General features: G+C 47.9%; 1 protein-coding gene across 9 annotated transcripts in view; it reads right to left on the bottom strand.

Annotated features, from left to right (window-relative positions):
- Window positions 1–9,700: 9,700 nt before the first annotated feature.
- The window catches only part of NCAM1 (neural cell adhesion molecule 1), a 357,436-nt gene continuing 352,933 nt past the window's right edge, over window positions 9,701–14,203 (bottom strand). For all 9 annotated transcript variants that reach the window (XM_081544728.1, XM_081544720.1, XM_081544725.1 and 6 more), the window contains one exon: window positions 9,701–12,876. In XM_081544728.1, the coding sequence (XP_081400854.1) occupies window positions 12,765–12,876 (112 nt within the window). In that variant the 3' untranslated portion in view covers window positions 9,701–12,764. The remainder of the gene's footprint in view (window positions 12,877–14,203) is intronic.

The raw sequence follows: 14,203 nt of genomic DNA, 5'->3' as shown, positions 1-14,203 counted from the left end.
TATGTTAATCTCAAACTTTTAATTGATCCCTCCCTGCTGCCGCTGTCTCCTTTGGTAACCATAGGCTTGTTTCCTATGTCGGTGTGTCTGTTAGGGTTTTGTAAATAAGTTCATTTGTATCATTATTTTAGAGTCTACGTATACAGGACAGCATGTGATATTTGTCTTTCTCTTTCTGACTTGCTTCACTAGTATGACAGTCTCTAGGTCCATCCTGGTTGCTGCAGATGGCATTATTCTGTTCTTTTTTATGGCTAAGTGATATTTGATTGTACATCTATACATTTTCTTTATCCATTCCTCTGTTGATGAACATTTAGGTTGCTTCCACGTCTTGATTACGGTGAGTACTGCTGCTATGAGCAGAGGGTGAGAGTGTCGTTTCGAATTAGAGTTTTCTGGATATATGGATATATACACAGGGCCCGCACTCTTGTTTAACTGCTTAACCTTCAGACATGTGACAGCAGCCACTTGAAGTCTCCTGTATTCAGCCCCACACCCTCTCACTTGCTCACAGATTTTCTTCCTTGAGTGAAACATACCTGCTCCCCGTGCTGCTTTTCAGATGTGGCTTTTCATTCCTCCTCCTTCCAGTGGTTCTGCCCTGGGCATGCTCTATTGGCCTGTGCCTCTCCTTGGTTGTGGGTTGTCACCTTGCAGTATGAAAGCTGTAACCCAAGTGTGGTCTGCTCAGGGCTGGGTAGAGTGTTGGCTTTTGTGTTCCTCACTGTGGAAATCTTATGGCTGGGTTCAAATTCTGGCTCTGCTTCTTACTGGCTGTGTGACTTTGGGTGAGTTGTGAAACCTCTCTGTGCCTCAGTTTCTCCATCTGTAAAATGGGGTTAATAATAATATCTACTTCATAGAACTATTACAAAGACTAACAAAGTAAATATTTGTCAAATTAGAATAGCGGTTAACACAGTGATGTGTGAGGTAAAAAGAAATACATTGATCAATATCACAAGTATTGTTGAATGTCTATACGGCATCAACTCTCACACTGAATTTATAGCCAATTAAAAACCCATCATCTTATTTTCTTTCTCTTGGTTCTGCTGCTAAATTCTATCAGCATGTGCTTCAGCAGCTGGATTTCAGAGGGTGCAGGGGTTTGCATCTCTCTCTCGGACATGACATCATCTCAGTGGCTCGCGGCCTCGAATGGCTGGCTTGCTGGGATGCTAGCTAGCTCTGCCTTCCAGTGTGTGCGGTGGAGCGTGCTGAGCCGCGGGCTGCCTCTTGCAGACTCCAGACACTCGACTGTGTCTGCAATCCTTCCTGTCTGTCCCTGCGTTACCGCTGAGTCTCCTGCAGGAGTCTCTCCCCACCCTCAGCTGGATGGGCTGGGAGCTCGGGCCAGTCGCCCACAGAGGGGATGTTGAAGCAAGGCGGTCCCCAGACACCTGTCTTGCAGCCTTTCTCTGCCTGGGGGCTCTGTACCACCTACAGGGGTATTCTGCTGCCGAGACCCACAGCCAGAGGATCTGGGATCCAGGAGTGTGCGGTTTATATAGTGTCTCAGGAGACCGAGAGGCCTGGCCTACGGGATGACGGAGGAACATGACCAAGCATGGCTGCGGACAAGAACCAAAACTGACCTCCCGGCCTGGGCGATGTGGGGTGGAGGCAGTTGCCCATGTGAGACCCTCTCCTTGTCTCCAAGGACCCACTTTCTTCCTTCTTTCCGTATTAGGACATGAGTGTGGCAGGACTTGTGGGCTGGATCCTTGGTCTCCAAAGTGTGGCTCCCTGAGAAAGTTGTACCCCCTTCTCAGCCAGAGAGCTCTTCAAAGCTTTGTTCCTGATGTCCACTGTCAGGTTTCCAGCGGGATGCTGATGGCCATCGTGACAGAATGCACTCCAAACGGAGAGACTCTGTGGGTTCTCTTGTCTGGGCTGAGGTCGGCAGTCAGACGCCTGGGCCCACCTGCTCAGGAAGAGGCCCCCGCACGGTGCTGTCCGCGGAAGACCAGCCCCCTGACACCTGGACCTGGGGACTGGAAGACCTTCACAGACCTCACCACCCTCTTCTCCTGCCCCTGTTCACTCTTCCCAGCCTCCCAGCCCAGAGGTTTTCCCTGAGAGAAAGCTCCGCAGAAGGAAGTTCCCTGGGCTAGCTTGTCAGTCCTGCCCATCAGATAACCACGGCTCTGGGTAACAGGATGAGGTCGACTTGGTTGCAATGTTCTTGCCTTTCATGTTCCCCTAAGCCGAGTCTTCCCAGCCTGCCTCCATCCTGGAGGGGCCACTCACTGGCTGGATTTTGTCACCAAACCTGGAGGAAGGTGATCCCAGGCTGGGGAAGGCACAGCATACTCTCTCCAGCCACGTGGGAGCCTGTGACCAGACCCCTCCCTGGTCCCCAGGGTGAACTTCCTCCAGGGCTCTAGGCAGGGGCACAGCTGGGTGGCTCAAGATTAAAGACATCATCCCTGGCCAGGTAGAGACACCGTTTGTACTCACACACACACACATGCACACACAGGCACACACATGAACATAGGCAAATAACCATGGTTGGTGTACATATATACATATATACATATATACATATATATATTCACTTCATTCATGAGTTCGTTCATTCACTCCATGATTCACGAAGCCGACAAACACCAAGCTTCTACTTTCTGACAGATGCTTTATGATGTGCTGGGATAAAGGAATGAAATAAGACAGACACAGAATCTGCCTTGGAGGAATTGAGACTCAGAGGGAAAGAGAAACATTCAACGAGAAAGTAAAGAAAGTGTGGGATCTTAGCATATAACTGGAGGGTATGTTAAAAATATTTTGCAAACTGTATTCCATGGATACTGACCACAGCTCCAAAACAGAACCCTGCAGACCCTCTTTTGGATCAGGTGCGACCCCCTGGGTTGCGAGATCTTGCGGCAGGGGATCAGAGGGATCCCTTGTGGGGGACTGGGTGACAGCAACGGCTTACAACAGTGAAGAAGCATTTCAACATTTTAACAATCTGATACAATGGTACCTGCGAGTGCCAGCTGCACACTGGCCTGGAGAGGACATCTAGCAGGGAACTATGCAACCTGGATCATGTTTCAGGAAAGGCTTACCTGATCAGGAGATATTTAAGCCAAGACCTGAGGATGGAGTAAGAGTCAAGGATTAGTGGGCACAGGGAATGCTGGAGAGTGTTCCAGAGGAAGCAAGAGGTGAGAAAGAACCTGGCGTGATTAAGGAAATACATTTATTTCCCCACTAATTCTGGCACATAGAGTAGAAAGGGAAACTCATGCAATGGGCTTGGAGAGGTAATTAAAAGTCATGTCAGCAACTCTGAGAAGGCTGAGAGGTAGAACTTCAGTTTGATGGAGAACTTTTCTACCCAGGTGGTGACATTTCTACCCAGGTGGTACTAGCGATAAAGAACCTGCCTGCCAATGCAGGAGACATAAGAGCTGCTGGTTCAATCCCTGGATTGGGAAGATCCCCTGGAGAAAGACATGGCAACCCACTCCAGTATTCTTGCCTGGAAAATTCCATGGACAGAGGAGCCTGGTGGGTGGGCTACAGTCTCTGGGGTCACAAAGAGTCAGACACGACTGAAGCGACATAGCACGCACACATTTCTACCGCCCCATGGCATGGCAGATTGAAGGAGGAATTAAGTTCAACATTAGAAAAAAAACTTCATTTCATATTCACTCAATAGTCTTACCCACCACATCCACACAAGCTTGCTAGCTGAGAAAGGCTCTAAGGGTATGGAACCCAGGCTCCTTCTTGTTCTTGCTGTGCGGTGCTCAGTCGTGTCCGACTCTCTGCAACCCAACAGACTGTAGCCCTCCAGCCTCCTCTGCCCACGGGATTTCCCAGGCAAGAATACTGGAGTGGGTTGCCATTTCCTTCTCCAGGGGATCTTCCTCACCCAGGGATTGAACCTGTGTCTCCTGCATTGGCAGGTGGGTTCTTTACCACTGCGCCACCAGGGAAGCCCCCTTCTTGTTCTTAGCTCTCTGCTCAATGCCAGTTCCTCAGAAAGGTCTTCACCTATTTCTGCATATCAAATAGCCATTCCTCCTCTGTGACTCACTAGCCTCCTTTTCTTACTGCGTATTTCTTACCTCTCTTATTCTGGACTCATGATGTAAATTTATACTGTCAGCTCCACGACAGTGGGGTCATTGCTTCCCCAACATCTAGAACAGTCATGGCTGTGGCTGGTGCTCAGTGTTATTTGTTAAATGGATCTTGAATGAATGAGAAAGAATCCATACATGGAGGAGTGAAAGGCCAGTGCCCAGGGATGGAGATTGCTTTTAGGAAGGGGAGAAGCTGCTTCTTTATACAGGAGCCAAGAGGCAGGGAGGGTATGGATGTGTGTGTTGGGGGGTTGTGGGTTTCATGTGCGAGGTTGAGGATGTTCCTTTCTGCCACCTGTTTTTCCTTTGAGAAGAAGGAAGCAAGGCCATAAGCTGAGATGGAAGGGATGGCTTGACAGAGGGGTTGGTTTGGGGAAGTGAAGACGTTTTGTTGACAATGAATGAGTTGTTGAGAAATATCATTTGGATTGTTGGGCACTGCGATCTATTGAAAGGGACTTTATCTACTGATACTAATGTGACTGGTTACCTGTTTTTTCTCCAGTGGCACGCAGCTGTCCAGGTATGAGCAAAGAGATGCAGCCAGATGATTTGCCAGGGCTAGAGTTTTATAGGAGGGATGCAGAGTGAGAACACTGAGGCAAGGACTGTTGGATTTCGGGGAATGAGTGGTGAGCATGCTGGACTGGGGAACGGAAGCCGGATATGGAGGGAGGAGAATGTAGCAAGTAGGGAAAACTCTGGGAGTCAGTGAGTAGCAGCCTCAGCAAGGATGAAGCACTGACTTATCGGCAGTAGCCTGGAAAATTCTCTGGACAGAGGAGCCCTCAGTCCATGGGATCACAAAGAGTCAGACACGACTGAGCAACTGAATACACACACACATGAAAAAACAACAGCTGAGTGAGAGTCGGATGGGCCAGCAACATTGGAGAGCATTGCTGTAACGTAAATTTGAATTTCTGATTCAGGCTGGGTGACTGAGATGATGATCGCGTCTGTGGTTTGGTCAAGGGATGAGGTGGTTCAAGGTCGCTGGAGACAAGGCAGTCAAGCTGTGTGTTGGAGGGGTGGTCTGCACAAACCACTGAAGTCATCCAAGGTGATGGGGGGTCTCTGGGGGAGAGGAAGACCATGAACAGAAGCCAAGGTCTTGACAGATGAGGGGCAGGGTGGGGAGGCTGCATGTGGCAGTGCCAGCCTGGAATCAGATGGTCTTCCATCTTACCAGTGTGAGCCTGTTCCTCCCTGCGTCCCTGTGTAAATGCCATTGTTGGAAGAGCCAGATAAAGAGCTGCTCAGTTTCTTCCTTGACACAGAGCTGCCTGGGGATTTTCTTTTCTGGGTTCCATGCTTGGTTCTCTCCTCTTCTTAGCCTACATTCGTCCCCTGGTTGACCTCTGCAAGTGCCAGGGATTTAATCACAAGCTCTGTGCTGACAGCTTTTACATGCATCTCCAGACTCTGGAACTTCAGTCCATTTAAATCTTCACTAGGATGTTTACATGGATCTCAGACTTGGGGTGTCCGGAAACAGAGTCTGCATTCCTGAACTCTGCTTCTCCATGACTCCTTTTAGAGAGTAAATGACAATTCCATTTTTGCAATTGCGTGTGTGAAAGTAGCTCAGTTGTGTCCGACTCTTTGCAACCCCATGGACTGTAACCTGCCAGGCTCCTCTGTCCATGGAATTCTCCAGGCCAGAATACTGGAGTGGGTAGACATTCCCTTCTCCAGGGAATCTTCCCAACCCAAGGATCGAGCCCAGGAATAATTGGGCTTCTGGGAAGATCCCCTGAAGAAGGGAATGGCAACCCACTCCAGTATTCTGGCCTGGAGAATCGCATGGACAGAGAAGACTGGTGGGCTATAGTTCATGGGGTCACAGAGTCGGACAGGACTGAATGACTTTCACATACATTTTTCAGTTGATTCGGCTCCAAATCCAGAAGTCATCCTTGACGCCAGTCTCAGATCCACACCCATCACCCATTTCTGCTGTTTTTACCTCCAGCAGAGCCAGAATCATTGGCCCACCTCCATATGGAACCAGCTTATTCCACACATACCGTCTTGTCTCATCTACATTATGGCCTCCTAATCGGTATCCTTGTGACTTCTCTTGCCCTCCTGTGGTCTATTCTCTACCCAGCAGCCACAGTGACGGTTTTAAAACTTAAGTCATGTCAGGCTTCTGCTCAAAATTTTTTTTCTCAGCCTTCCATCTTGGTTGAAGAAAGAGCCAAATCCTAAACCTAGTCCACAGACCCTATGTGAGCTAGCTCTGGATACTTCTGACTTATTTACTACTCTTTAGCCTCTGCCACACACCATCCCTTGCTCTTTGCTCCAGCTGAACTGACCTTTCTGCTCTTTATCAAACATACCAAGTGAGTCTTCACCTCAGGACCTTTGCACTTGCTGCCTGAGATGTCTTTGTTCAGATGTTTGCATAGCTCAGCAGCTCACTTCTTTCAGGAATGCTGCTCAGTAGTATCTTTTCAGAGAGGACTACTCTGACTTCCCCCCTCACTTGGATTTATTATTGTCCATAGGACTTAGCACTTCCTGATTTATCCATAATAGGCTAAATAATGCTGTGGTAGCAGATCTTGAAGTGAAGTGGCTTGTAACATAAAGGAACATCCAGCGGTAGGCTGGAGCCAACTTGTACTGGAGCAAGAGAGCCAGTTAAAGGTTCAGGAAATTTGTGAGTCATAGTTAAGCAGCATCATTATTAAAAGTTAAATTACATAAACTTACTGTTAACATACTTAAGATGAGGCAATACATATTCAAAACACATGAGTTCTCCATTGTTTCACTATTATCATTAGTGTATACAAAGTTTATTGTTATTATTACTCCATATCTTTATGACCTCTGTGCTTGAGGTTATCTACGCCTCTTTTATTTGCATGTTGGGAATACTATATAATATGTGCTACTGTGTGAAGGTGCATGCTAAGTCACTTTAGTTGTGTCCGACTCTTTGCGACCCCATAGACTGTAGCCCAGAGAAGGCAATGGCGCCCCACTCCAGTACTCTTGCCTGGAAAATCCCATGGACGGAGGAGCCTGGTAGGCTGCAGTCCATGGGGTCGAGAAGAGTTGGACACGACTGAGCGACTTCACTTTCACTTTTCACTTTCATGCATTGGAGAAGGAAATGGCAACCCACTCCAGTGTTCCTGCCTGGAGAATCCCAGGGACGGGGAGCCTGGTGGGCTGCTGTCTATGGGGTCGCATAGAGTCAGACACGACTGAAACGACTTAGCAGCAGCAGCAGCAGCAGACTGTAGCCCACCAGGCTCCTCTGTCCACGGTATTCTCCAGGCGAGAATATTGGAGTTGGTTGCCTTGCCCTCCTCCCGACTCAGGGATCGAACCTGCATCTGTTAAGTGTCCTGCACTGGCAGGCAGATTCTTTACCACTAACGCCACCTGGAAAGCCCGAAGCTACTGTGCATCTCTACCTAATTCCTCATCCAGTGATGACATGTTGAAATCAGTCATATTGGGAATATTTTCATATCCCTGAAATCAACAAATGCTACAAATCAAGGTTTGATTGCTTTTGTGTCTCTCTGTGTGTGTGTGCTTTTCTAGACTTAAAGAAGTGATGGAAAGATATTTATGATGCAGATTAAACTTTAAAGTGTCATGTCTGCAGCCATTACACTCTGAATAGCAAAAATTGAAGCAGTATTCAAAAACTTACACCTGATTTAGCAAAGAGGTTGCTCACTGTTGATGAACGAGTGAAGTTCTGACTCATAGATCTTCACTGTGTCACTTTCATCTTACTTGTTAACATAAATGAATACATCAACCAACATTTATGTTGGAACTATGCTCATCCATCAGTTGGAACCACAGGTTGACTATGGATACACGACTTCAGCAAAAATAAACCAAAGCATCTTTATCGGTTGGACATGTGGCATTTCAGAACAGAGTACTGTGTGCATTACTATTGTAAATTGATTATGTCAGTAAAGTTTATAATAAACATACACACAACACACACACACACACACCCCATACATATATCCCCCCTCCCCTCCTTCTTTGGAGAGCTGGTTGTTAAACATTTACTGGGTTGATTGCTCATGCATGTTACAGGTCCATCATAGGCCTATTCACACCCCTCACTCTGGGCCCAGATGATGGCACTCTTGCTCCAGGTGCAGAGTTAGTGGGGCAGGGGCAGGGGCCACACTAAGACCCACTGGCTTTCAAAGGCTCTGTGCAGAAGTGACATGCACTTCCCTGTTCATATTCCACTGTCAGAAGGGAGCCACGTGGCCACGCCTGCTGTCAGTGAACAGAGAAGTGCAATCCTGCTGTGTGCCGGGAAGGAGTGGGGGAAGTGGAACGCTGATGCGCAGCCCTAATGACACCACGGTACATCAGTGCTTGTGTGCGTCTTGTCTGCCCGGGCCCCACAGTGAACGAACACTGCACTGCAGAGTGTTTTGTCTCCTGTGGTCTCCTGGAGCATCTTGAGACACTCAAAAAGTACTCAGCGAAGCTGAGAGGAGACTGGCCTGAAGGGGGAAGGTTCTGGAAGCAAGCCCTCATGGATAATGGAGAGTCATCCAAATCTTGAAAAGCAATGTGCTCCTATTACTCCTCGCCATACCGTATGCAGCTGGAAATTTGTGGCACAGGAAGCCACACAGATACATGTGGCTTTGTGTCCTTTAAACAGGCCCTATGGCCAGGGAAGGAACAAACCCTGGGGTGACTTCAGACTGACCCAGGCTGGGACCGGGGTGAGGTCGATAGACATAAAGGACAGTATCATTCAGATTAGTGCAGGCAGAGGGCCAGCCCTAAGAGGAAGTTACGTTTTGTCCCCTGGGTTCTTTGCTGGTCTCACCTCCTCCTGGCCCTCCGGCCAGCTCTTCTCTAAGAACTCCTGATTCCAAAGTTAAACAGATAATCCCAACCCTATTGGCTGCTTCTTCCCAACACAGCTGCATGGTAGTGTATGCAAGAGAATTCTGAGCTGAGGGAAAGTTTTCTTCACTCTCTGGCTCAGAGGCTTCAGTAAATCCCAGGGGCTGAATTAAGGCTCCAAGTGCTGAGCGGGATGACAAAAGTAATAAGGAGGGGCATTACATATCCTAGAAGTCTCAGGTGTCTACCTCGTGTTGGTACCTTGAAGTTCAGGTGTATGCTGTGATTCCAGGTGGGTTTGATGTTATCATACACCAGGGATGCAACCGTGCCACTTCAATTTGTTGGGTATTTACTATCTGCCAAGGCTTTCCTATACGGTGCTTCATTGTCAGTACCCAAGTCCACTATTCTTGGCATTTCCTGTTTGTCAAAAAAGGAAACTGAGTCTGGGGAAGATTAAGTAACTCTTCCAATGCCAACAGGAAAGTGGCAGAACCAGGATTTGAATGAAACCTTTCTGACTCTGATGTCTGGTCCTTCTCAATGAGGACTTCTCTATCAACTTGTGAGAAAAGCCTAGAAACCCCATCATTCAGGCAACACAAACTCAGGACCCTGGGTTTTACTGATGTTAAAATGTTAGCATCATTTCCATGTTTGATTCACATGACAAACGTCCATTGACTTGAAATAAATTCCAGTTGGACCATAACAGCTTTTTTTTTTTCTTTCAATTTTTATTGAACACAAGTATTCTGACAGAATGCAAAGTCAAAATTCTCAGTTAGTACTCAGTATTTACACCAGTGAGAATGGAAACAAAGGTGGTATCGATGTTTCACTTGGTAAAAAGTTTGTAACAAGAGAGAAGGCCCCCGAAGTCGGGAATGCTGGGTAGAGATGTTAATGGAGATCTGATAACCACCATCCGGACAGACAGCCTACAGTGAAAACCCGGGAGTTGGAAGGCTCCATAGAAAAGTGTGAAAACCGCGTTCCACTTCAAAGCTGCACTATATACACTACGGCCCTTCAGGGTTCGGAGGCCCCACGCATGGCACCCGAGTGCCCCTCTGGCAGAACCTGGCCATGCCAGTCTTTATGTGAATACATATGTATGGCACATACACATATAGACACATAGACAGTGGAAACTGGTAGGGTGATCCCTCCTTCAAAAAATTAAAAAAGGAAAACTATAAGCTTTTATCTCTTAACATAAAAGATACAACGTCTTGAAAATAAAGCGACTCCCTCTATGATTTTAGAGAAAGCATTGCTCTGTTTTTTTTTTTTCCCAAAGAAAGGAAAGCTCACGCATGCAGAGACAAATCTACGTGTGACGGGAGAGAGGCAGAACAAAAGGCTGGCAGAGTTTGGGGTTCCAGCAGAGCCGGGGTCTGGGGAGGGGGTGAGTGGGGAGTCAGCTGCCCTGGGCCAGGTTATCTGAGGGTTTCGACCATACCTCTTTCTCTTCCTAACCATCAGAACCAAAATCAGTTTACTTGACCACAACCCCTTGAAGTGAGATGCACAGTCTCAATGAGGTATAGTGTGGGCTTGGCCGAGGTGGTCGAAGCCATTACCATCCCAAAATGAGGAATCGATTCCACTGACAACCTGGGGACCCAGAAGAGCCCACCGCTCCCTGCTGGGTCCTCCCTTCTGTCTCAGACGCCCAGGAGCTCCCATCTGCTGCAGGCTCTAACCACTGTCGTCACCTGACTCGGTCCTAAGGGCCTGTGCATTCGAACCGTAGATTTGTGCAAGCCCCAAGGTCAAAGTGCCAGACCTGTGTAGACCGGGATCCTCCATTTCCATCCCCAGAAGCTGAGAAAATGCAAAATAACCCCACACTGAGCAAATGACAAGACCATTATTTTTCACAGTTTGAAATAATCTAGCATAGCGCCACTGACCAGACTGCAGAAGTGTCAGAACACGGGGGAGTGTGGCCCACAGAACGGACGCAGAGGGAGTCTTGCCACCCTAACCTCTGGCTGCTCTCTCTGTACCTTGGGAAAGGTACCCGCAGAGCGCTCATTTCTGTTGACTCAGCGTCATCTTCATCATCATCATCGTTTCTATTTCATTCTTTGTTTAAAGGCTTCAATTCCTTGTAAGAGTTATTTTTTGTTTCCTGAATGTTTTTTTCTGAACTATCTGCTATACCTTCCACAACCAAACTATGTTGAAGTTTTATTTCAATACTATGACAAAAACACGTTTCACACTAAAATATTCACGCATCCACAGTGCACAAGCTTGCAGTTCTAAAGTAGAATGAGGAAAAAAAAAAAGCAAAATTTCTATACAAAGGGCTGGCTTTTCCCTTCTCCCCCCTCCCATCCCCCTTAAAGTTTCTGTATTTTTTTTTCCCCCACTTGGTTTCCAATCCAGTAAAAGTTGTCTTATGACTCCAGACAGCAGGTTAGTTTTTTTTTTCTTTTGTTTCTACAAATGCTGCCTAAGTGAACAGAAGGCTGATGTTATTTTACTTCAACAGATTTCCAAAAAAAGACACTAATTCCCTGAAGCACACATGCTCTTCCGCTCAAATCTAGATTCTGGGCTCAAAAGGAAATTGTATGTATATATTTTATTTGGCTTTCTACAAAAAAGGGGATGTTTGGGGTAAAAATGTGTGTTCACCAAGACCAGCCCCAACTATACAATCTTTTCTGCTTCATTCAACAAAGCCTAAGAGTCCTTCAAAAGGAAGGGTGGGGACGCCTGGGGAGCAGATCCTTTTCACAGATACAGGCAGGTGGTCGCTAATCAGAAGTGGTCTAACCCCCAAGGAAACAAACAAACAAACAAACGGAACTGAAAACCCGAAAGCAAAACCATTCCAGAACGCGATGGATTTTCACCTGAGTCAAACACAGGCAAAAATTTCAAATCAGAAGTGGGGAAGAGCCACTGTAAACAATTAGATTTTGTAAAGTTGTCCTGGGAGGATCCTACACCTCTAGGCAGTATTTGTAACTTAAAAAAAAAAAAAAGGCTGCTATTTTACATGGCCATCGAAATACAACTGAAGTCAAACATTTGTCAACTTGTAAACACTGGAAAGCAAAGTTGGCAGAAAGAAAAAAAAGGAGAAAGAAAAGGAAAAGAAAAGAAATCTGAATACTGCAAATTGAGATCTACCCCCAGAAGCTGCATTTGGCATTCTTCCTACAAAACAAGAGTCTATGTGGGAATTGAATCCAGCTAGGAAGGGTGACACACTTTGCATACTGAACAAATACAAAGTGAACAGAAATGATAACTTATTTATGAGGTTACAGAGTTCAAACTCGACTGAAAGTAGAAAAATAAACTTGGACTTTGTTCATTCGGTTAGTCTTAGCGTCTGGAAGTTACTTCTCTGAACCCGGTCTGTGCCGGTTCGGCAACACCAAAATCCTGAACCTAGATTCTTTTTTCTTCTGAGCTTCCTAGATTCTTAATTTGGGGTCCTTTTGTTTGATTTTTAAATGGTTTCAGGGAACCAAGTGTCCTAGTTTGGCTGTGGGTTTCACGTTTTTGTCTCATTTTCTTACAAGTGAGTGCGCAACAAAGGAACCCTTTCTATAAATCTACAAAAAGGAGATCCCATGTTGATCTGCTTAGTTTTTTTTTTTTTAAAGGCAAAAGACACTAGAGGAATGAGGTGTGTGTGTGTGTGTGTGTGTGTGTGTGTGTGTGTGTGAGAGAGAGAGAGATATTGGAGATGCTCTGGTGAAGCTGCTGTGTCACTTTTTATTTTGATCTTGGCTGGTGTCTCGTCACCCATCACGCTTTGCTCTCATTCTCCTCTGTTTGTGTGGCATCGTTGGGGACCGTCTGGACTTCAGCTGGCGCTGGCTTCGTCTCTGTCTCCGGCTTTGCTTCTACGGGACCCTTCCTGCAGAGAATTGGGAAAACAGCACTGAGATCGCGGTCTGCCGTAACGCACCCTCCAGCCAGTCCCTCAAAGGAGCACTGGACTCCAGCTGTGTGTCCGGATCACCTGGAGCCTCTGAAAATCACTGACCCTGGGCCGTGTCTCCAGAAATCCCGATCTCCTGGGTCAGAACGCGGTGACTTTAAAAAGCACCCGAGTGGTTCTAAGACGTGCAGCCAAAGCAGAGAGCTGCTGAATCAGAGGGAGGCGCCCTTCTAGCACTTATCTGATACCGGGGGCTCCAGCTTTGCCTGGAGTGTGGAAGTGTGTGGGGAGAAGCCTCCTCTCACCCTGCATGGCTGCAGCAGCAGCAGCAGCAGCCACCCAGCTTGGTCTAAATGATGTGTGTGTCGGGCTCCCCAGGACTGATTCCAGGGGACCCTCTGCAAACTGCCTGTGCTTGCCTGTCTGCACTCCCACCTCTCTGTGCTCTGCCTTTCCTGGTGATGCCTCTGTAGGGCTTTCCCCGGGCAAGATAAGAAGATGCTCTTTGTTACCATGGCAGTTTTCCATGGGAGTCTGGTGAGAGCCTGGAGTGGGCTGCCAGGCTCCAGGGGAGCTGAGTGGGGTTGGGTGGGCAGGGCTGTCCTTTAATTTCCCGACGGACTCAGGGCTCCCGGTGAGGGTCCCCCCTGTCACTCTGGGTGGCAGCACCCCAGCTTATCTGGGAGCAGCCAAGGAGCCTCTATAAAAACCTCCATCTGACTCAGTCGCTCTTGGCTCCAGTCAGTCCCAGGAGTGAGAGGCTGGTCTAAGGACGCACCAGAGGAGGCTCAGACTCCAGGCCCAGCAGGTGCCCCTGCATGTTGGCCTCACATTTAAGAAACCTGTACGCTGAAGGACCTGGCCTTGAACTTAGGAAACCCGGCCCTCATTCAGGGCTTGGGAGCTTGAGTGTCCCCAGTCACTCGGGGCAGGAGAAGCAGGAGCAGGTGGGTGGGTGTGTGGGTGTCCGGGCTGGGGTGTTACGGGGGCTTCTGGATCAGATCCTACCCATCCCCCACAAGCCTTGGGGTCTGCCTCTTCACTGCCTGCATCACCATGCCATGCTGGTGAGGACTTGGCCTTGGCCCTGGATGACACCCTGCCTGTGGGCCCTAGGGTGGCCGATCAGGGCACCTTGGCCTCCTTAGCTCACTTCCCAAGCTATGCTCATCAGTGACCCAAATGTAAGGGCTCCTCCAGGGACAAGAGATGTCACCGCTAGGAGGATCAGGATCAAACGTAATTAACACGGCCTAATTAGTAAGCAGGCGGCTGCCTGCCTGTTTCCCGCTCTCTGCCTTGG

This window comes from Giraffa tippelskirchi, chromosome 11 (assembly GCF_054371585.1).
Source record: "Giraffa tippelskirchi isolate mGirTip1 chromosome 11, T2T-mGirTip1v1.2.pri, whole genome shotgun sequence".
Classification (NCBI taxonomy): domain Eukaryota; kingdom Metazoa; phylum Chordata; class Mammalia; order Artiodactyla; family Giraffidae; genus Giraffa; species Giraffa tippelskirchi.
The sequence above is the reverse complement of the archived record's forward strand: the minus strand, read 5'-3'. Positions and strand labels throughout refer to the sequence as shown.